Source organism: Fomitopsis serialis, assembly GCF_022376445.1.
Source record: "Fomitopsis serialis strain Sig1Antser10 chromosome Unknown B0H18scaffold_189, whole genome shotgun sequence".
NCBI classification, from domain to species: Eukaryota; Fungi; Basidiomycota; class Agaricomycetes; order Polyporales; family Fomitopsidaceae; genus Fomitopsis; species Fomitopsis serialis.
In genome coordinates, this window is record NW_025955149.1 from 6,278 (window position 1) to 27,320 (window position 21,043).

Here is a 21,043-nt window from a genome sequence, read left to right on the forward strand (position 1 = left end):
GTGCGCCGACGGCGCACTGCAGCGTGGCGGGGCGGTCATGCGGGCTCCCTCCCGCGCGGGTGCGCCGTCGGCTCACCAGTCCCTGCCCGTCCGTGCCGTGGCTGCTCAACCACTTCTGGACTTGTCGCCGCGTCCACCCTCTTCTTATTCCCATTTGCTCTCCCCTCTCTCGTTCGTCCACCGTGACGCGCGTCCACGTGCTCAAAGTCCAGGCGCTAAACGGAATTAGCGCCCATTAGGGTTAGGGCTTGTGGCGAACCTAGCCGTCCAGGTTGCTTGTTTTCGTCTCATAACCTAAGCCTTCAGTTGCGCCGTGCTCCATTTCTTCGGCTTCGGGGCTTCGTCAGTGAAGATCTCATTGTCATGTACTCGAGAGTGCAGTTCCTTGGCGGCAGCCGGAGTGTTGTCAGCGGTCTTCGCGATGAGCGCGTATTGAGTCACAGTGAACTGTTGGAGATCGTATATACCGACCATAGCGATGCGAGCGACAGAGGGATCGATAACAGGCAGCGCGAGTCAAAGTGACACGCGCGTTGCGTGCGTCCGGCTGCATCCGTGACAACACGTGCGAGCCAGTCGTGACCGCACGTGCACAACGCGACGCGCGATCACGTTCGCCGGACGACTTGCTCACGTGTATCCGCATTCGCGCCACAGCGCGAGTGCGGGTAACAGCCCTACACCAATGTAGACCGTAATTTTACCCGCACTCGCGCCGTGGCGCGAGTGCGGGTAAGCGTACAGTTCACGTACAGTCTCGCGCGGATGAGTTGGACCCCATAGTACTAATCCAGTATTAAACACGATCTTGCTTAATCGGGCAGCGGTCTACCGCGCGGATCAGCTGATCGGCCTCGCGAGGCCTGCACTTCCCGCACATCTAATCATCACTCACCACAGAGCATGGAACCAAATGTGCCAGACGAGACGTCCGGTATGTAATGCACTCCTGTGTTGCGCGATCATGGATCTTATAATAGACGTAGGGCGCGGTACGGTCAACGCGTCTAGAGGCCCCAGCGCGACGGATGACTTCGTTGCAATTGTGAGAGGAACACCTTGATACTTGCCGATGTATTTTGCTGACCGTCGCACATGCCAGTTGACCGGTGACCTCCGGTGCGCATGCTGCAAGAAAGACAACCTCCAGCAGTGCAAGATACGCGCAAGGAGTGTAAGGTGTCAGTACTGCCAAGACACGCGCAAGCGGAAGTGTACCATAAGTGTGAGTTGGTCAACAATGACGCGTTCGCACCGGCCGACATCACATCGTTTCACTCGTAGAACTACATTCGCCTGGGCCTCATCACCGTGGCCGAAGATGGTACCGCGACGTACGCGCCAAATGAAGAAACCGAGAACATGGAGGTTCCGGCAGGCATGCGCAAGAAGTGGCTCAGCGTCCCCAAGAAAGCTCCACAGACCGGGAGGCGCGGATCCACGCACAAGGGAAAAGCCGTTGCGTCGCGGGCCCAACGCAGCTCGCGTGACGAGAGTGAGAGGTCTGACACGTCGCTGCGTGCGGGGCCCAGCCGCAAGCGCCGTCGGCGCACCTCTGATGCTACGTCTTTCGTACCGGTACGTCGATTTACACTCGCTACTTCCTCTCACTCACCTTCCGATTCAGTCCGATGCTTCGCGCTCGCCCGCGAGCGTTCGGCCCACCAGTAGCAATGAAAGTGTCGACGAGTTGGACGAGGATGCGGACGGGGGCACAGGTGCGGTAGGAGTCACCGCCACGGACGAGGACGAGATCGACGGTGAAGATGATAGTGCCGAGGATGACACGGAGGATAGCGAAGCGGAGAAAGAGGCAAATGATCGCGAGGTTAGGGCCGAGCCGGAGCTCACTCGCAAATGGCTCAGCAAGCCGCGAAGGAGCACGGGGATGGACCGGTACGAGCTCGCGGCTGAAGAAGCCAGTCTCGCGACAGACCGCAGCAAGCTCGCCTTGGAGATTGCGAAGGCCGGCGGGGACAATGCGCATTACGCCGCCAACAAGGTAGAGGCGGCGGAGCGCAGGGTCGCTGTTCTCGAGCGCAAGGTCGCAAAGCTCGAGAGCGACCTTGAGGACAGCAACCAGCGCACCGCGACGCTCGAGTCCCGCCTCGCGAAGCTCTCGAAGGACGTCAGGAAGATGCGGAAGTGACTTGTATTGAAAACGGTGCAACTACCCGCACTCGCGCCACGGCGCGAACGCGGGTAACACCATCGCATCCCTTCACATTGTCGTTACCCGCGTTCGCGCCGTGGCGCGAACGCGGGTAGATCGATTCACTCGTGACACTGCGCGTAACTACTGTAAATGTATTTGTTGACTGTGGGAGGTCGTAGTATCGCTCGCTAAAATGAATGAATTGACGTGATCGTACCTGCCGTTTGGAACCATCAAAATCCGTCGAGCTGCCGCAGATTTGTACCCGCACTCGCGCCACGGCGCGAGTGCGGGTAGCATGTTAATTATTCGCACGTCTCAGATCGTTGATCGAGTGCGCGTAGTTCGGTGGTCAGATAAATGAAACAATATGTGGGCATGCTCAAGAAGTGGTAGTACATGTGGTTTACATACATGCAGGATGCGATACACTATCCCGACCTTCCTACTCAATCATCTTCATCACCCCCGTACCGAGCACGTTTCTTCTTCGTCGCCTGAAGGGCACCCCGCAATCTCGCGACCTCGTTGATGAGCCGCGCGATCACCCCCTGATGGACGTTCAATCGTTCGGCCATAGGGAGATCCGATGATCGCTTGACATCGCGGATGATCGCATTGGTGTCGAGCTCGTTGAGTTTGCCTGTACCAGCATGAGTGTTCCGTTTCTCAATCAAAGAATGAACACTTACGTCTCGCGACACGATGGGCTCCAAAGCTCGAAGGCCCAGCACCCGCGTCAACACTGCTTGATGTTCCTGGCGACACAGGATCCACGTCCATCATCTGCGCCACTGAGACGGTCGATGGGCTTGCAGAAGAAGCGGGCGACTGCGACTGTGCAGATGCGATACGCCCAGCCGGCAGCGGGGATGATGAGTCGGATACAACGTTGGGCGGCGATGCGGGCGTCGAGCGAGTGACAGAACGCGAGGGCGAATGCGATGGAGAAGGCGCGGGCGAACGCGATGACGAGCGTGCACGTGGTAGAGAGTCGGGTGCGGAATTATTCTGCAGCACAGGTGCCAGGGACGCGCGCGGCGAGTCAACCGCCTCAGAGGCTCGTTGGTCCTGTAGCGAGTGAGCGCGTCACAGAGAAAGACAGAAATACAACATGACTTACCGTGAGCGAGCAGTTGACCTTCCTCCTCATACAGCGGTGACAGCACGTCTTCGCGAAGGGCACCCTACACTCATCTCGCCGTCATTCACACACCGCTTGCACCGCGCGGCCTCGACCAGCTTACAAGTCAGTAAGCATTGGCTGCGATTGAGATAAAAAGGAACCACGTACCACGTTGTCGAGCATTGGCGGCAGCGGGGAATGCTCCCTGGGGCTGCGATGCCTTCGTTGTTCTTCCCTTGCCGTGGCGCGCTCTGCGTCCGACACACGGCTGAAGTCGAAGTCGTTGGCCTCATGTGAGAGAGGCGGTCCACCTGGGATTGATCGAGCGACTGGTCAGTGCGGCTGGCCAATGGAGAGCGGTAAGCAACCGCTTACCGGACCTGACACGGTCGTTGCCTGCAGTCGAGCAGCTCGCGCGTGAGTCCATAGTCGCGCAACACATGAGGACTTACGGATCCACCACTGCTTCAAGAACAGCGCGAGAGACGCGCTCCTGGTCTCGCGCGAGCTGTCCTCTTCGAGGGTGACGTACGGTATGCGCCTCCACATGAAGTATTCCTCCATCGTGTTCGGGAAGTTGCCCTCTGCGGTCCGGTACTGCCATTGAAGCAGGTCGCGAGCACAAGGGGGAACTGGTCATATTGATTTGACTGTTTCAGCGACATGAGCCACGGGTCGGTCTGTCAACGTGTCGTTTAGCGCGGCGGTATCTCGCGGCAACACGAAAGCTTGACTTACCAGGATGTGGTGCTGGACGATGTACTGGAATGCGTCCCACGAGACAGCGCTGTTGAGCAACGACCGCAACAGGCGGTTGAGCGCCTTGAGTTGCTTAGCGGTCCATTCGCTGGGCTGCGGCGGTAAGTCCGTGAAAATGTACATGTTGTGCACGCGGCCAAAAGCCGCTTTCCGCGTGTTGTCCGTGAGGTCAGCGTGATTGATGGTGAATGCGCACTGAGCAAGCGCAAATTGTTGGAGGTCGTAGGTACCGACCATAGTGATGCGAGCAAGATTGACAGTGGGATTGGGCAGTGGAAACGGCAGCGGTGCGGACAGACCAGTCCACACGGCGCGCACGCGCTGCACGCCTGGTTGAAGCGATACACCACGTGCGAGAAGCGATGCTGGTGCTCACGTGTACTCTTACCCGCAATCGCGCCGTGGCGCAATTGCGGATAACATACTCGGAGTACCCTACCAGGGGCATCCTTTGAATTAAATTCCTTGATTGCCTGGCACTCTGCTTACTATACAAAATAATATTATACTTGCACCTACGTTTACGTCCCAGAAAACCTTGACACAAACAGTGCACTTACCCGCGTTCGCGGGTAAAGAGCATTCACAAGTACGTCTGAGAGTCTCTCAGAACAGTGCACAGTACCTGTGTTCGCGCCGTGGCGCAAGCGCGGGTAGACGATGAAAACAAGGACAGTGTGCCTATTCGCAATCGCGCGGATAGAAACACACAGGGCGCACCGATAGGGTGCCGCAATGATCATCGAGGCGTACCCAGTAATACGAGCAACAGCCCGGGCAGGTGGTTTGATGCACACTCTCGAGCGAGTCCTGTCGCGAGCAACCCGTCGGTATGGCGAATCATCCAGAACATCGGGAGGTGAGCTTGTCGTGTGTCTCGAAACAAGGACACTCTGCTGATGTATACTCGTCTGCCGCGTTATCAACTTGCGGGCGACCGTGTTTCGCACTCACAGAGGTCATCTTGCGTGCACGTACCTTACGCGCGCACAATCTCCGTGTCGGCTGTCTTCATGCGCAGGTACGCACATCACCCCAGGGTGCGGTGGGCTTGCTGGATGTAAAAGAGAGGGAGGCAGGAGGCAGGAGAGGCGGGAGATGGTGGTTGTGGGCAGGAGATCGTGTGAGCGCCCGTCGGTGGCTGAGCAGGTGGCTGACGTGATCTCGCCTGCCCTGTCACTGCACATCACTGACACACAACACGGAATGGACGCTGCATGCGGAGGGTGTAATGGATGATGTGGTACACCACAGATGCATGCCCTCTGTGGCACACGAGCAAGTCGGTGGGTGCCTGTGAGATCGGGCGGGCGCTCGGACTTGCCAAACAAGGCAATGGATGTGCGGACTCATCCGCAATCGCGCCATGGCGCGATTGCGGGTAAGGGTGACTGGCAGAAGGCAGTCGCAGACTCAAACGGAGACTGCATGTTACCCGCGTTCGCGTCATGACGCGAACGCGGGTAAGAGTACCTCGCATCCGCAGTCGCGCCATGGCGCGAACGCGGGTTAATGCACGCTGAGATTCATGCTGCGAGGGTGAGACGTTTAATGCTCAGAACGTGAAAATGCCTTCCTCACCCATCCTCACCCCATCCTCACCCTAAGGATTGGTCAAAAAGCCCCTATAATACCTACACCCTGGGCATTGTGTGCTTAGACAGGAGTTGGGGGATCATAAGACACATTTTAGGCCATGGGGCACCATGGGGACATTGAGTCGAATTGGGCCCACACAATATTCTTTCCAATTTGAACTTAATTAAATTAAGTAATCCAACTGGACCCTAAATAATAAACCATAAATAACGAAAATATGTTTCTAAGCCCTTCAAAGGGTCCTCTAAACAGTGAGGGTGTCAAAACCCCAGGGTCACTATTAAAATAACTGGCAGTAGGGGTTTCTAATATTGACCCATTATTGGCGCAGCACTAGTTGTAGGTCATTATTCTTTGGGCGTACACAAAGAAGGACCTTGAGCAGGTCATTGAAGACATGCCGAAGAAGTACCGCAAAATGATGAAAGGCTCGGGTCCCGAGTAAGTCCGGTGTACTGAATGGTGAAGACATGACTGATGACCTGGCTTCACAGCTGGGACCCGTACTTTGAGGCCATGACAAGCACCAGTCGCGTGTTCGGTGCTCGCTATGAGTGCATGATGCCCTTTGGGCTCATCGGTGAGTCTTCAACGTCTCACTGTCATGGTCTGCATCTGAAAGGGATGCCACAGACTACGTCACCAAGAGGGAGGCATACGACTTTGGCATCAACTGGGATGGCCTCATAGTTGAGCACGGCGGCCCCCCGGACGGCACCCCCAGGGCCCACTTCCACAATGTGAGTGTCTGTTTCTGTTTGTGTTCGTGCTCTCACACGCCAACCCATACAGGAGGGGTATGAGGAACAGTGGTTCTTCACCCTTCCAAAGAAGGAGTTGTGGGACGGGCTGCCGACCCCCCAAGAGGCCGCCGCAATGCCTTTTGTCGAGCGTACCCAGCTGCCAGTTGAGGACGGGGTGTACGTGGTGGCTCGCCATGCTAACGAGAGGCATGCCAGCTTGGATATTGCCCGCCACACTCCATTCAAGCAGGATTTGCGCAACCGTGGTGTGCGCAAGAGCTCAGAGCTCAGTGAGCCTGAGGAGGAGGGTGCTTGATGTCTTGATTTGATGTGTCTTCCTTCATTTTGTAATTGTAATACCAGTGTGATCTGCGCAAAACAATGTACTCATGGCTGTCTGACTGCGTGTCAGCATGAGCCGGCCGAACCTGAGCCGAACCTGTGCAAAGTACATGGGAGCACCATGGGTTTACCACTACGAGCTCTGTACCGCCCATGAGACACTGAAATATGCATCATATTGCATATTGGAGGTCGGCCGAACCCGACCCGAACCGAGCCGAACATGTTGGACTTGTGCCTCGGAACTCTGCCCTGCAATGCGGGAATGACCCACAGAGACCTGTATTGAGTGCTGGGCTTGGTGCAAACACCCAGCCGAACCAGCCGAACCCAGCCGAACACCAGTGCTGTACAGCGGGATTCAGCCTCAGGCACTCCATAGATGCTAACGCGAGTCAACAGCTTCACATGGAACTCACGCCGAACCTGACCCGAACCCTGACCGAACTTCACTGACACACATGCACCATGCTGCCAAGAACACCTAGAACACAACAGCCAAGTAATATAGGGGCATGGAGATGTATTGGACATGCACCCATAATCTGACCGAACCCACCCCCAGTGCCGAACCCACCCTGTGCAGTGCACAGACAGGTGGTAAAGGCCCTGTGTGTAGCCAGGGTTCATACATTAGAAGGCTCAGGATGGGGTGCAGCAGCCTGACCGAACCCACCGCAACAGCGCCGAACCCATGGTGAGCAATACAAACACACTCTATAGAGGCATTAGAACACTTATTATGACTACTGAGGGGGGCCGAACCATGCCCGAGGTTTGGCGCTTAACATGGGTTCGGGGCCCCAAGTTCGGCGGCGGCGTGCTCGAGAACGGTACCGCCAATGTCTTAGCTTTTTTGGCTATGGGCCCCCCTGGGGGGCATCTACGTCTGTGCAAAGTCTCAAGACCATAGGCCTTGACTAAAATTAGCAATCCCATTGCTAAATAGGTGTATAAATCTGACCGAACCCACCCCCAGTGCCGAACCCACCCTGTGCAGTGCACAGACAGGTGGTAAAGGCCTTGTGTGTAGCCAGGGTTCATACATTAGAAGGCTCAGGACAGGGTGCAGCAGGCTGACGGAACCCACCGCAAGAGTGCCGAACCCATGGTGAGCAATACAAACACACTCTATAGAGGCATTAGAACACTTATTATGACTACTGAGGGGGGCCGAACCATGCCCGAGGTTCGGCGCTTAACATGGGTTCGGGGCCCCAAGTTTGGCGGCGGTGTGCTCGAGAACGGTACCGCCAATGTCTTAGCTTTTTTGGCTATGGCCCCCCCTGGGGGGCATCTACGTCTGTGCAAAGTCTCAAGACCATAGGCCTTGACTAAAATTAGCAATCCCATTGCTAAATAGGTGTATAAGTGGTTTACATACATGCACGATGCGATACACTATCCCGACCTTCCTACTCAATCATCTTCATCACCCCCGTACCGAGCACGTTTCTTCTTCGTCGCCTGAAGGGCACCCCGCAATCTCGCGACCTCGTTGATGAGCCGCGCGATCACCCCCTGATGGACGTTCAATCGTTCGGCCATAGGGAGATCCGATGATCGCTTGACATCGCGGATGATCGCATTGGTGTCGAGCTCGTTGAGTTTGCCTGTACCAGCATGAGTGTTCCGTTTCTCAATCAAAGAATGAACACTTACGTCTCGCGACACGATGGGCTCCAAAGCTCGAAGGCCCAGCACCCGCGTCAACACTGCTTGATGTTCCTGGCGACACAGGATCCACGTCCATCATCTGCGCCACTGAGACGGTCGATGGGCTTGCAGAAGAAGCGGGCGACTGCGACTGTGCAGATGCGATACGCCCAGCCGGCAGCGGGGATGATGAGTCGGATACAACGTTGGGCGGCGATGCGGGCGTCGAGCGAGTGACAGAACGCGAGGGCGAATGCGATGGAGAAGGCGCGGGCGAACGCGATGACGAGCGTGCACGTGGTAGAGAGTCGGGTGCGGAATTATTCTGCAGCACAGGTGCCAGGGACGCGCGCGGCGAGTCAACCGCCTCAGAGGCTCGTTGGTCCTGTAGCGAGTGAGCGCGTCACAGAGAAAGACAGAAATACAACATGACTTACCGTGAGCGAGCAGTTGACCTTCCTCCTCATACAGCGGTGACAGCACGTCTTCGCGAAGGGCACCCTACACTCATCTCGCCCGTCATTCACACACCGCTTGCACCGCGCGGCCTCGACCAGCTTACAAGTCAGTAAGCATTGAGATAAAAAAGGAACCCACGTACCACGGTGTTTCGCACTCACAGAGGTCATCTTGCGTGCACCTACCTTACGCGCACACAATCTCCGTGTCGGCTGTCTTCATGCGCAGGTACGCACATCACCCCAGGGCGCGGTGGGCTTGCTGGATGTAAAAGAGAGGGAGACAGGAGGCAGGAGAGGCGGGAGATGGTGGTTGTGGGCAGGAGATCGTGTGAGCGCCCGTCAGTGGCTGAGCAGGTGGCTGATGTGATCTCGCCTCCCCTGTCACTGCACATCACTGACGCACAACATGGAATGGACGCCGCATGCGGAGGGTGTAATGGATGATGTGGTACACCACAGATGCATGCCCTCTGTGCACCAGGGCACACGAACAAGTCGGTGCCTCTGGGATCGGGCGGGCGCTCGGACTTGCCAAACAAGGCAATGGATGTGTGGACTCATCCGCAATCGCGCCATGGCGCGATTGCGGGTAAGGGTGACTGGCAGAAGGCAGTCGCAGACTCAAACGGAGACTGCATGTTACCCGCGTTCGCGTCATGACGCCAACGCGGGTAAGAGTACCTCGCATCCGCAGTCGCGCCATGGCGCGAACGCGGGTTATGCACGCTGAGATTCATGCTGCGAGGGTGAGACGTTTAATGCTCAGAACGTGAAAATGCCTTCCTCACCCATCCTCACCCCATCCTCACCCTAAGGATTGGTCAAAAAGCCCCTATAATCGGGCTTGTTGTGGTACTGTACAGGTAAACGTGACTAAACAATACCAAAGGGACCTGATGAGGCATATAAGCCGAAAGGGTCGCGCTGTGGATCCCCACTGCGCTCTTGTCCCTTGGCCTCTACCGCCACCTCCTCAGTCTAACGCCGCTTCGCGGCGTGTTCAGGCGATTAAACCACCTAACCCCTAACCAGAGTGGGCCCGTGGCAGTGTATTGGGGTGCAACGAGTCAGATGAACACACAGCCACCCCAAATGACTCAGCTTGTGGAGAATGACTAAGGGATGACTCAACACATGTAATTAGTATTAGATCAGCGTATTCCTCATGTATATAAGGACCTGCGAAGTGGCAGGGAGAGGCAAGCAAGTTACCCCCAGACAAAGCTCAGACAAGTCGTGTCGCTGCCAAGTCTGCGGTGTAGTGCAAGCCACTCCTAGCCTAGCAATAGAGTACAGTGAGCCCAAAGTCTAAGTGTGACTGTAAGCCTCTGTTGAGCTAAACTAGTGAAACTTGCTCGGTAAGCTGTGATCCATAATCAGTACTATCATTCTCGTCTAGTCACGTCCACGCCCTCGTCAAACCAGGTTGCTGATCAGCTCACGTATTCAGTCACATCACTTCACGTCCACGATATACTTCACGTCCACTGAGCAGTCAACCTACTTGTGGTAAGTAAGGAAACTGTTTCTACTAACTCACTTCACAGATAACAACCTACTTGAGTTCCCCCTCCACAACGAACAACTGTGATAGCCCGGTATTGTCCATACCCGGTGAACCGCAGCGGAAAACATTTCTGACCTGACAGCGCGAGTGCGGGTAAAGATACCGATTAAGATCAATGGATCCGGTCTATCGTTATTTACCCGCACTCGCGCCGGCGATGCGAGTGCGGGTAACGGTACATCAAATTGTACTACAACTACCCGCACTCGCGTCGCCGGCGCGAGTGCAGGTACTGTTCATGTAATTCTATTGTTATTTACCCGCACTTGCGTCGCCAGCGCGAGTGCGGGTAACATGTCACATAATTAGTGTGTTGTTACCCACATTGGCGCCATCAGCGCGAGTGCAGGTAAATGACTCATTCGTAAGCTTCTTTACCCGCACTCGTGCCGGCAGTGCGAAAGGGGGTAAAATACCCCTACAAAATGGGTATTCGGTAGTAAGTGCATGAGTGACACATGAATCATTGACGTAGCTATATTATTACTGTACTGTGTTAGTGTGTTGTGTAGAGTAATGATCCCTCTATTCACCCGCATCTGCGCTGTAGCGCGAGTGCGGGTAACAGTCTCGGACAGTGGTCGTTTACCCGCAATGGCACATGTAGCGCGAGTGCGGGTAAGGAAACAGGAAATTGTTGGGTGTTCCTCATGTGCAGAGGTCCAGTTTTTTGTGAAAACCTCGCCCTGACCCCGCCCTGACCCCGAACATTGGTCGAAAATCCCCTATAATCATAATAGACTCACAGACACGACCATAAATGAGAAACAGCGCGAAGACTAGAATCACGTGAGCTGTTTTAAATGTAAGAAACCCCATGTCAAAAAGTTACCTGGCGGCTACACTTTCTTACATACCGTTTGAAACCTTGTTCAAGTTTTATACAGAACACTAAATTGAACAATGAAATGACCTTGTAACATGGCACATGCCAGGTTTTCAATGGCAGAATGCCTAATATACTCACCCTCAATGTCGAGCTCACGAGATAACACAAGACAATGTCTTCGGAGTATGTGCAGTGTCGAGTAGGTAAGCACAGCAGGTAGAATACACCATTAGCAATAAACTCAATGAGAGACAGCAGTCAAAGTCCAGGTCCTACACTACTTAGATACCGAGACCGAGGAACGACTAGCAAACAAGTCCACTTATCCAAGCGATGCAAAGCATACTTATAGTATATACACACTCGAGATCAGTGCTATGATTCTGTTACACACGACGGCGGCAATGTCCGATCCAACTCACTACATGAATGGTCGCTTTCAACCCGCTGCTGCGAGAACACAGGATGCGCATCCCGATGTTCACCTGCATCTTGATCCTCCCCGACAACGCCGCTGCGCTGCGCGCCATCCAAATCTGCGGAGGTGAAACTCGTCATCCGCTCGTACCCCGGCCGTCGCGTCGGGGCCTGTGGCCTGAGGTGCAACCCGTAGTCAGCGAGGTCTTCCGAACGCGCAACCCCGCCGCCGGACGAAGGTGTCCGTGTATGCGCCAACAACGGCACTGCCAGTGACTCGTCGCTCTCCAGCCGTCGATGCGATGCTGCAGGAGAAGACGCGTCACCCGAGACCACGCTACCCCGACCACCCTCCGGCAACGGTAGGCCAGGCGAGCCGGGCGGGCTGTCGAGCCCAGCCCGCTGATACGCGTAAGGGGATCCTGAGGGCTTGGTTTGACTCATGCAGAACGAGTCCCACGACGCGACGCTAGCCCGCGCTGGGCCCTCGTCGTGCCTCCGCTCCCCAGTGCGTTCGGTCGCCCCGTTCGGCATCGAGGACAGGAAACCAAGTGCGTCCGCCTCGCCATAGTACGACGAGGCGTTACGGAGCGGTGTCGGCCTCCTCGGCGGCGACTTGCTACTGTCGGCCATACTGTACCTGTCCGTCATAGAACTGTGCCGTGCGAGGGTATATCGAACGTCCGGGAGGTCCTTGTTGTCGCTCTCGAAGTCGCCGGGCACGCGGCGCCACTTGCGCTTGTAGTACAACCAGCGGGCGACGAAGATGACCGCGCAGAGGACGAGGAAGCCGACGCAGCCGAGGAGGACGTCGATGCCGACGGAAAGCTTCTTCCCGTGAGTCCCCGAGCCTGAGCCCGTGGACGAGCCAGACGCGCCACCGCCAAGCCTGGTCTGGTTGAACTCCTTGATCGCCTGCGTGGCGTTCGTGAGCGCCATGAGGCCGAGCTGGGGGTTGGCCTGCTCGCCGGCGTGCTGGTAGGTGTCATCGCTCGAGAAGGTACCACCTTCGTCGGGGTTTTCGTAGGCCATGACCATGTACACGCTGCGCAGGAAAGGTACCCCGAGCACGACGTCGGGGACGTGGACGGAAGAGGTCATTTGCGCGGTGGACTGGATCATACCCATGCAGTACGATCCGGCGGTGGACGAGGAGGTCGAGAGATCGAGAGGATGGAGGGGGATCTGGGTGCGGTCGTCGAGAGTGATCGTCATGTTGATCGGGGTCGTGCAAGGGATGTAATCTACCCTGCGATTAGAACGACAGAAGGCAGAAGATCGACGATCTCCACTCACAAGTTCCGTCAGACGCAGCTGTCATCCCAAGGGCAGCATATATCCCGCTGGCTATAACCGGTGACGCCAGAATGACCGGCGTCCCCGAGTCGAGCACCGCAGTGGGATACGTCGCGCCCGACGTCGAGTCACCCAGGGCGATCACCTTCGCCTTGCCGTCAACCCAAACTGTAATATCCCGCACGCTCGTCGCCCAAAACTGGTCGTAGTTGTAGTTCGTGACGAGGTCGCGGTACTCGACCTTGCTCGGATCGGGCACGAGCTCTGATGGGTGGAGGCCGACGCCGAGAACGGAGGGGACGTCATTGAAGCCGGGACGTCCGAGAGACAGGGAGAGGAACGGCGCGGACGGCGCGCTGGCGGAGGATGTCATGCCGAAGAGATTGGCGGCGAGGGCGTTGCCTTCGTCATTGCCGATGCTGAGGTAGATGGACGAGTCGGCGGGGAGGGCGAGTCCGAGGATACCGCTGTAGAGGGGATCGAGCGGTTCGCCGTCTACGGACGAGACGGCGGCTGCATGGCGAGATGGTGTGGTCAAGGGCAAGACGGAAGACGAAGGGCAAGACGATAGGGCACAGGGATGAGGTGGGCAAACAATCAACTTATTGGACGCGATGCGCGGTCTAATTCTACGCACCTAGCGCCTGGTTTGTGATGTTGTATCCGCCGAGCGAGACGGCATCCCATACTATATCGCCGGATACTGAGCCTCGGAGGTAGGATAGCGCGAAGGAGTCGTCGGCGGCTGTAGCCGTAGAGGGGTCGTAGAGGTGGCCGCCAGTGCCGCTACATGGCGAGCTTGAGCAGGACGTAGACGCGATCCACTACAGTCAATCAGTATCGAACGAATAGGGGAATACAGAGATCACGCACCAAGTCAGCAGAACCGGTATCTACTTGGAGGGAGAGGTTTTGGCGGCCACCGCCGACGAGGACAGGGAGAGTATAGACACTACGAGTTTGTTCAGCTCATGGACCCGCGTACGAAACGCGCGCTCCGCTCGGCTTGCAGTTCCTACTCGCTCGCTTTTTGATGTCGATCGAGTGTTCGCAAACTTCAAAGCCAGGTGGCGCGACGTCGAGACGGAACACTCACGATTGATACATCGACTCGGTCAAGAGCTGTAACGGCAGCACGACGCCGTTGCTGCCTCCTGAGCCTTCTCTTTCAACGACCGTCTCCCGCTCCTTCCCCTTCCATGACGGAGTCTTCGTGCGCGACGTGGTAGCAACAGGGACGCGCATCGGGCAGTCGAAGTAGGCCTGTGAGTGTTGAAAAATGATATTGATGTTTGCGAGGTCGTCCGAGTCGTTGTCCGTTAGCGATGCAGCAAGTTATCAGAGGGGGATAGACTGAAAGAATGGCGTGAATTCGAAGAAGGAATGACGCGGGGCGAGGAGAGGAAGCAATAGATATAGGTTGTAGTGCGGTCAGAAGTAACCGCACCTGGGCGGCCCCAGCACGAACTGTCCATGGCCAGATCTCATCCGCGTTCTCGCTAACCGACAACCCGCACACTCACGCCCGGCTGGGCGTTACCTAATCCGTATGTCGTACTTTTCAACCTCCATCTCCGCGGCGCGCGCCTTCTCACGACAAGCGCACTCAGGTCGTTGCACTGCGCCACCGCAAAGTCTCGAATTCGACCCGTCGAAAGAACGACGCGAATGACACAACGCGCTCGAGAATACATAAGTCGACATACGCAGAAAGAGCACTCTGGTGCGGCTCGCCACAATGACCTTCGCGCCGACGGCACTCTTCCTTTCATTCAGAATTTCTGGGCGCGCTCTCGACGGCGTATGTTCCCCGTATTACAATACTCCGGATGTGCCCGCCTTTGCCGCATCGAGGCTAGCACCGGCATCCATACCTACGCCTTCAGTCTTCGTTTGACAGAAGCAGTGTAATAGCATCTCCGTCTCTCGTTGCTCTCGCGAACTGATGTGCTCTGCTGCAATCATCCCAGTCCGTCGCCGTAACGACATGGGAGTTCAAAACATGAATAGCATCCTGAGTAGGTCATTAGCGCGACGATAACGACTCCCTCAGGAGTTATACATACATGAAAACATACCTGGACCGTTGCGCGCAGCCACCGTCGCTCCGACAGCTTTCGGACCAGCTGAACAGGTCGGGATTCGAACGCCGCAATCTACCTCCTGATGAGTCGAGGGCTGAGGGCAAGCTGAGCGCACAGAGATGGGTTATCAGCAACGGATGGGCTCGCACGGGGTCTGTCTTGGCGGCTGGCGAGCGTCTGCCCTGTCATGTTGAACGGCACCGGCAACGCGCTCTCGGGGCGAGTCAGGTCTGGGGCCCAGGAACGACGAACCCCGAGGTCATTATGCGCGGGACGAGCAAGGCACGGTGCGGGTGAGCGTCGGCGACGATCGGGCTTGCGGATTATGCAAACGAACGGTCGGATCTGAGCGCATTGGGGACGTACGAAGGTAGACCGTTTGTCTTGAGCGCATGACGATGCGTGTTAGATACGAATGTCATGGGCGACACGCACGTCGTAAATGAATTTGTCGCCCTGTCGGACGGATCACGAGCGCCGCAACGCCCCGTATAGCGTAAAAGTCGGACTGCCACCTGAACGGGCGTGCGAGTCATCCTGCCGAGCAACACGACCTCGGTGCTCAACTTCAAGCGCGAGATGGGAACATACCTGGCACACGCAGACAATTCTTTCCCTCGGCAGCAATGCTGCGTTACCATTCCCCGTGCTGCACGCCTTCCGGATGTTTGTGAACGGACCGACAAGGGAAACGCACCATGATAGAGACGCGGGTGGTGATGTCTCGCACGTTTCGCTCTATGAGAGGGACCCGACGCGTCGTCGGATCGAATCTAAAGAATGAGTGACCACTGGCGTCCCCATGGGAGACGTAACACGCACGAGAGAGAGGTGAGTGCGGCTTCATCTTCCGTCTCGCTGTCTAACTTCCCGAGCTGTATGCGTAGCGTGGCCTGCGGCTGACAGTCCAGTATTGACGCGACGGTGAGAAACATACGACCTATCCGTGGCCGATGCAAACATTTGGAGGCAGGCGACTCGGAAGGACCCGATGTTAATATGTGTTGACGCGGGCAGCCAGCGGCCCAGCGTGGCGGCCCCCGGGACGAGGATTTGCAGCGATGAACGCAATGGCCAGGCCGCCTTCCGATGTGTCGTCGCTGTACGGGCCAGCTGTAATGGTGCGCAGAGGACCCGTCTGAGTCTGCTCGCCACGGACTTTGGGGAGGGGCAACGCCAGGACTTGTGTATCGAGACGAAGCGGCGGGGCAGCGGGCCGCTCCGAGCGGGTCGGAGGGGATCAAAATGGAGGACAAATTGGGACACACGGTCACGTTCCTCGCCCCGCACTCGGCCGCGGTGCGCCACAACTGGCAGCGCAAGCTCAAGGTTCGTGCGACTCGATGGGCCTCGCCTCTGGCCACGCGCATGCTCCCCGTCTTCGCGCGGCCCCTCTTCCTCCCCTTCCACATCCATCCCCTCTTTTCACCTCGCATCGCCCTCTCGGCTCTCGCTCGCATGGACACCGAAGCAGCATTCGAATCAGCACAGATTGGTGGTCGCGGCAGAGGTCGTGGAAGAGGAGGCTTCAGAGGTAGGGGCAGAGGAAGGCCGCGTGGGCGGGGCCGCGGTCGCGGTGCTGCGGCTGGGGCAGGCGAAGGTGGAACGAGTGAAGAGCCGTACGGAGAGGTCGAAACGACCGCGTCGATCGTCGAGATCATCGAGACGGAGGAGATTCCGATTACTGAAGAGGTTGAGGGCGGCGCAGCAGAGGAAGAGCCCGCTCAGGGTCAGCGCGGACGCGGAAGGCGCGGAGGACGACGCGGGTATCGGGGTTGGCGACGTGGAAGGGGCAGGGGCAGGGGCGCTGCACCTGCCGAAGACGGCCATACTCAGCCAGGCGAAGGTGAACAGGCCGAAGGGACGAGGGAGGCTCGCCCTCCTCGTACGAAGAGGGAACGACCTCCAAGGCCACACTTGACACACTGTGCGTACTTCTCTGCTCATCCTTCCCACCCTATGCTGAACGCAGCGCATACATGCAGTCATCTCTCTCCCAATCGTACGTTTGCCCGCATCTGTGCATCGTTAGTGACTGGCCTCACATTCGTATGCGACATAGGGCCACCACGCAGATCTCCAAAAGACCATTTCGTCCTTCACGGACGCTCTCCTGGCCGCAGATCCCGCCATTACCGGGCTCGACCCGAGCGTCGTCGTCCCTGCCCGTCGGCTGCACTTCACACTCGGCGTCATGTCTCTCCAGAAGAACGCGAATGGAGAACAATCGGGCGCAACTGCAGCCTCCGACGGTGCTGAGCAGAGTTCCCCCACGCAGAAGCCGACGCTGGCGAGCGCGATCGCCCATCTGGAGAGTCTGAAGCCGGACATCATAGAATTGCTTGCGGGACAGAAGCTGCATGTTGAGCTGGGTTTGATGGATATCATTAGGGGAGGAAAGGGAAGTTTCAATCGCGCTAACGTGATGTGGGTCGGACCACCTGAAGATGGCGAGTTCGCGGAGAAGTTGTGGACCGTCGCGCGTGCGTTGCTTGTCCCTGTATACGGACTGACTACTCGAGTTGCTGACCCACATCTTCCTCAGAATTCGTGAACAAGTCGTTTACATCGGCTGGTTTCGTAGTGGACGAGAACCGCCCGCTCAAGGTACGTCCGTCATAGACCATCTGATCGCCCTTCACCGACTCGTCCGACTTGCTCTCGTCCGATCCCAGCTCCACTGCACCATCGTCAACACGGCACATCGCAAACCGCGCCCCAAATACCGTACCTTCTTCTCCTTCACGTCCGTCCGCGCCTCCGACGCTCTCCGCGCGATCGCGCTCGACCCGGACTCGCTCACTGTCCCCGTCGCATCCACGGCCGACGGCGGCAGTGGCGACGCTGAGGTCGCGGCGGAAGTAGACGCGGCGGAGCCTGCCGTCGCGGAGGACACTACCAATGGGCACGGGGAGGCCAAGGGGAAGGGGAGGCCACCGGGCCAGGGCGCGAAGAAGCAGGAGCCTGTCCGCGTCGACCTAGGCGTTTGGGGCGTGGACGAGATACAGATCTGCGAGATGGGGAGCCACGGGCCTGAGGGGGAATATGTGTGCGTCGGGAAGATCGCGTTCGACTGAAGGGTGCCTCTACACAAGAGTGGATCTGGGTCTGCAAAACAGCGAAAGCGTGCGAAGGGGATCTGCGCGTTATGATGTCTTCGGTATGGAACGGCGAGCGAGCGATTAAAGTGTACAGTACGTGTTGTATCATGGCTTGAATGTATCGGTCCACTTCCTCGTCGTTGCCTTCGAGTACGGAACCCATGCCTCGCAGATGCGTCTCTGGCGAGCGGGCTAGGCCTCTCCATCCGGTGTACCCTTCCACGTCCGCAGCTCATCCTTTCAGACCGCACTTGGGCTTGTGGCTCGATGAGCGTGTGGATGATGTGGGACCGCGTGGTAGATTCGAGGCATCAAGCGCGGACTTCGGTCGCTCGCATGTACGTCCGTCACCTTGCTTGGTGTGGACACGCTCGCTGAAAGGTCGCACCTCAGCATGCATCGGCCGTCTTCTCGTCGAGTATTGAACGGGCATAGTCCTTACAGGATATGTTGGATATTGCCTCGTGGCGTCGAGGTACTTATTGCACCGGAGCTAGTCGTCACAGGAACGTACATCTTCTCTGAGGTTCGCATGACAGACCGCCATTCAAAGGTGCAACGAGACTTAGGACACTCACGCGTCAAATTCGACCAATGGATGGATGCACGGTGGGCGTCGAAGCGTCGGAAGGTCCTGTCAAGTCCACACTTACCGCGGGTTCGGTAGTCGACGTTATGTAGGGCATCCGCGGCTCCCACTGTCCTCTTTATGACGGCGTGTCAAGGGCCCGAGTCTCGGGGCGATAACTCGCCCCAACATTAGTCGCATACTCAAATTCTAGCACTTCCGGTGTATGGCTGCGTTGAGTTCCTTTCGACTTGTTGATGACCCGGAGATAACTCACGAGTGAACGCACCTCGCAGGCAACCTCTAGTGCTACGAATACTAAACGTTTGTGTGCGTAAGTCTCACACCACTGATCGGTGCGCAGTTTACGCAAGTATCCGAGGTGTTGGAAGAGCACAATAATGATATTCTAGGGTCCAAAACCGCGGCTTGAGCTCGTACGCTGTTCGTTATAAGCACCCGGTCCCCGAGATTGATACACGGTACGAACTCCAAAAACGGATGCCCTCCACATCGTTGAAATTGGTGCTGATGTATGCAATACAGGTGCGGATGCAGATAGCTCATAGATATCCCCTTCATACAACAGGTCGCGACGACTGTAACGATCCCGTTGCACGCGTCGTCACGGTAAGCTACAATACCTCCAGCTTAACTCGAGCTCGCGGTGAGCTTATGCGTCTGCGCTGCCCGAGTCGCAGCAGGAGTCCCATCCGTGGCGACATCCCCCACATCCCATCCCATCGTGCAAACTGAGAGCCGGTTGTTCATACAGCATTCCAGTCGACCGCGCGGAAGGTTAGTGTTCGTGATCAGATTACGCGACAAAAAGCACGGCCCACGGCCATCGATGGACACTCAGGGAGTCGAACCCTGGACCTTACGCAACTTTACTACTGACGTGTCGGACATGCGAAGCGTACGCGCTACCAACTGTGCCAAATGCCCGACGATTGTGGCTGCGCCGTGCATTTCCTGGGTCCGCGAGTGGTGCTGGCTCGTCCGAAAAGGGCAGTTATTACTATGTATAGACTGCGAATCGCAAGTGACGCGAATTTGGCAAGCAGCGTTCCCTTTCGAGAGTGGGTAAGGCATCCCCTGAAGCCGTCGCACGTACTCAAGAGCTGGTTCAGGTGAGCAGGCTCGCCTCACCAGCATTGATATATGATAGGTAACTCGTCTCTCCGGGCAATTGCAGCTAGGTCCATATCGTTGGGCCCCGCACAGAAAGTGCGCATAGGAGCGGGGGTCGTCGGACGTTGGTATTTGGCGATCCGGACACTGTGCCGCACGACCTGGGCCGCCTAGCCAAGGTCGCGGCTGCCTGGCTCAGCCTGGCCGTCAAATTCCGCTGCGCTCGGTGTGATCCCATATCAAACCCGCTGGACTCCGCCTATGTGCGTTTGAAAGGCGGGGGCCCAACGATATGGACCTAGCTGTGATCCTCTCACCATCACATCTGAAACGCGGACGCGCAGGCCCTAACACTGGCTCCGAATCGTGCCTCGCAATCTGGCCATTCGCAGCGCGAGCATGACCGTCGGCCACGTCAGGTATGATTTTTGACAGCCCTGAACAGAAGCGCGGGAACATGAATTCAGACCTTCAAAGGCATCTGTGAGTCCACACTTATCTCCCGAATGTGAACATTTGAACTTCACATACACGCCCCACTGTGAAATCATGACTGACGTCCGTTCAGTCCCCTTCAACTCCCGGCTTCAAACGGCAGGCGTGCGCATGGTCTCGGCGAGAGGCTGAAGCCTTGCAGGCGGTATCATTTGCGTTCGTTACCTGCCCACTCCGGGAGAAATCATCATTCAGTTATTTCGAACTGTATCACAGGAAACAAACATTTCGGTCGACGTTATGTTTCTTTTCCTGACCCAAGTTGACGACATAGCGTCCCAGCCGGTCCGCTTATATATAAGCATGGGCAGCGTCGCATGGATCACGTACTCAATCCCAGTGTACCGCCTTCATATGACGCTGAATTGAGCCTCGCTCCACTTGAAGCGGGACAAATTCATTACTGGCTGGCGACCGTCGCGCGCTCTGTCACTGGTCAACCGCATCGTCGAACATTTGCGGGCGTGGTGCCCCCTTTCCGGGTCGGTTCCTTGCGGTGTGGCCGTGAAGCACGCTTGTCTTCTACGCGGTCAATTCCAGGTCGGGACACTCGTTGACTTCAGAGTATCAGAAACGCACATACTTCGGGATCGCGTCTGCTGCGTCCTCCACGCACGTAGTCTTACTCGCACGGGCCCGGGGCGCGGGAGCACCACATCGCTCGTGTTGGGGTCCTCGAAAGATGCCGTCGATCTCGCTTCCGCCCAACGC

The 21,043-nt window shown here is 57.0% G+C and overlaps 6 protein-coding genes and 1 non-coding gene across 7 annotated transcripts; 3 read left to right on the forward strand and 4 right to left on the reverse strand.

Moving 5' to 3' along the window:
* Nucleotides 1–903: 903 nt before the first annotated feature.
* On the forward strand, nt 904–2,149 carry B0H18DRAFT_960345 (uncharacterized protein; the record flags this gene model as incomplete). The annotated part of the gene is made up of 5 exons (XM_048042942.1): nt 904–934; nt 981–1,045; nt 1,103–1,225; nt 1,285–1,578; nt 1,628–2,149. 5 exons carry the CDS (start codon nt 904–906, stop codon nt 2,147–2,149), a joined length of 1,035 nt encoding a protein of 344 aa, XP_047886003.1.
* Nucleotides 2,150–2,604: 455 nt separating this feature from the next.
* B0H18DRAFT_1126243 (uncharacterized protein) lies at nt 2,605–4,277 on the reverse strand (the record flags this gene model as incomplete). Its single annotated transcript, XM_048035130.1, has 9 exons — nt 2,605–2,798; nt 2,848–3,226; nt 3,279–3,303; nt 3,372–3,397; nt 3,450–3,592; nt 3,657–3,677; nt 3,734–3,878; nt 3,905–3,961; nt 4,020–4,277. The coding sequence occupies 9 exons, from the start codon at nt 4,275–4,277 to the stop codon at nt 2,605–2,607; spliced, it is 1,248 nt and encodes a 415-aa protein (XP_047886004.1).
* A 1,759-nt stretch (nt 4,278–6,036) lies between these two features.
* B0H18DRAFT_1126244 (uncharacterized protein) lies at nt 6,037–6,698 on the forward strand (the record flags this gene model as incomplete). The annotated part of the gene is made up of 4 exons (XM_048035131.1): nt 6,037–6,080; nt 6,134–6,219; nt 6,273–6,379; nt 6,432–6,698. 4 exons carry the CDS (start codon nt 6,037–6,039, stop codon nt 6,696–6,698), a joined length of 504 nt encoding a protein of 167 aa, XP_047886005.1.
* Nucleotides 6,699–8,143: 1,445 nt separating this feature from the next.
* Nucleotides 8,144–9,009, reverse strand: B0H18DRAFT_960348 (uncharacterized protein; the record flags this gene model as incomplete). Its single annotated transcript, XM_048042943.1, has 4 exons — nt 8,144–8,337; nt 8,387–8,765; nt 8,818–8,937; nt 9,001–9,009. The coding sequence occupies 4 exons, from the start codon at nt 9,007–9,009 to the stop codon at nt 8,144–8,146; spliced, it is 702 nt and encodes a 233-aa protein (XP_047886006.1).
* A 2,428-nt stretch (nt 9,010–11,437) lies between these two features.
* Nucleotides 11,438–14,426, reverse strand: B0H18DRAFT_1048923 (aspartic peptidase domain-containing protein). The gene is made up of 5 exons (XM_048030883.1): nt 14,047–14,426; nt 13,824–13,902; nt 13,588–13,774; nt 12,951–13,463; nt 11,438–12,898 (listed from the first exon to the last, which is right to left on the reverse strand). Exons 1-5 carry the CDS (start codon nt 14,193–14,195, stop codon nt 11,613–11,615), a joined length of 2,214 nt encoding a protein of 737 aa, XP_047886007.1. The 5' UTR covers nt 14,196–14,426; the 3' UTR covers nt 11,438–11,612.
* Nucleotides 14,427–16,279: 1,853 nt separating this feature from the next.
* B0H18DRAFT_1126247 (AKAP7 2'5' RNA ligase-like domain-containing protein) lies at nt 16,280–18,111 on the forward strand (the record flags this gene model as incomplete). The annotated part of the gene is made up of 5 exons (XM_048035132.1): nt 16,280–16,961; nt 17,020–17,036; nt 17,097–17,517; nt 17,580–17,641; nt 17,710–18,111. The coding sequence occupies 5 exons, from the start codon at nt 16,280–16,282 to the stop codon at nt 18,109–18,111; spliced, it is 1,584 nt and encodes a 527-aa protein (XP_047886008.1).
* A 1,443-nt stretch (nt 18,112–19,554) lies between these two features.
* On the reverse strand, nt 19,555–19,651 carry B0H18DRAFT_t152. The gene has a single exon. It is a non-coding gene; the product is annotated as a tRNA-Ala (tRNA).
* Between the last annotated feature and the right edge of the window lie 1,392 nt (nt 19,652–21,043).

Excerpts from the sequence above, each read along its gene's own strand:
- B0H18DRAFT_1048923 (XM_048030883.1), bottom strand. The coding sequence starts at position 14,195 with ATGCGCGTCCCTGTTGCTACCACGTCGCGCACGAAGACTCCGTCATGG. Across the intron at positions 13,464-13,587 it reads CATCACAAACCAGGCGCTAG|CCGCCGTCTCGTCCGTAGAC; the intron begins GTGCGTAGAATT and ends CTCGCCATGCAG. Across the intron at positions 12,899-12,950 it reads AGCTGCGTCTGACGGAACTT|ATTACATCCCTTGCACGACC; the intron begins GTGAGTGGAGAT and ends ATCGCAGGGTAG.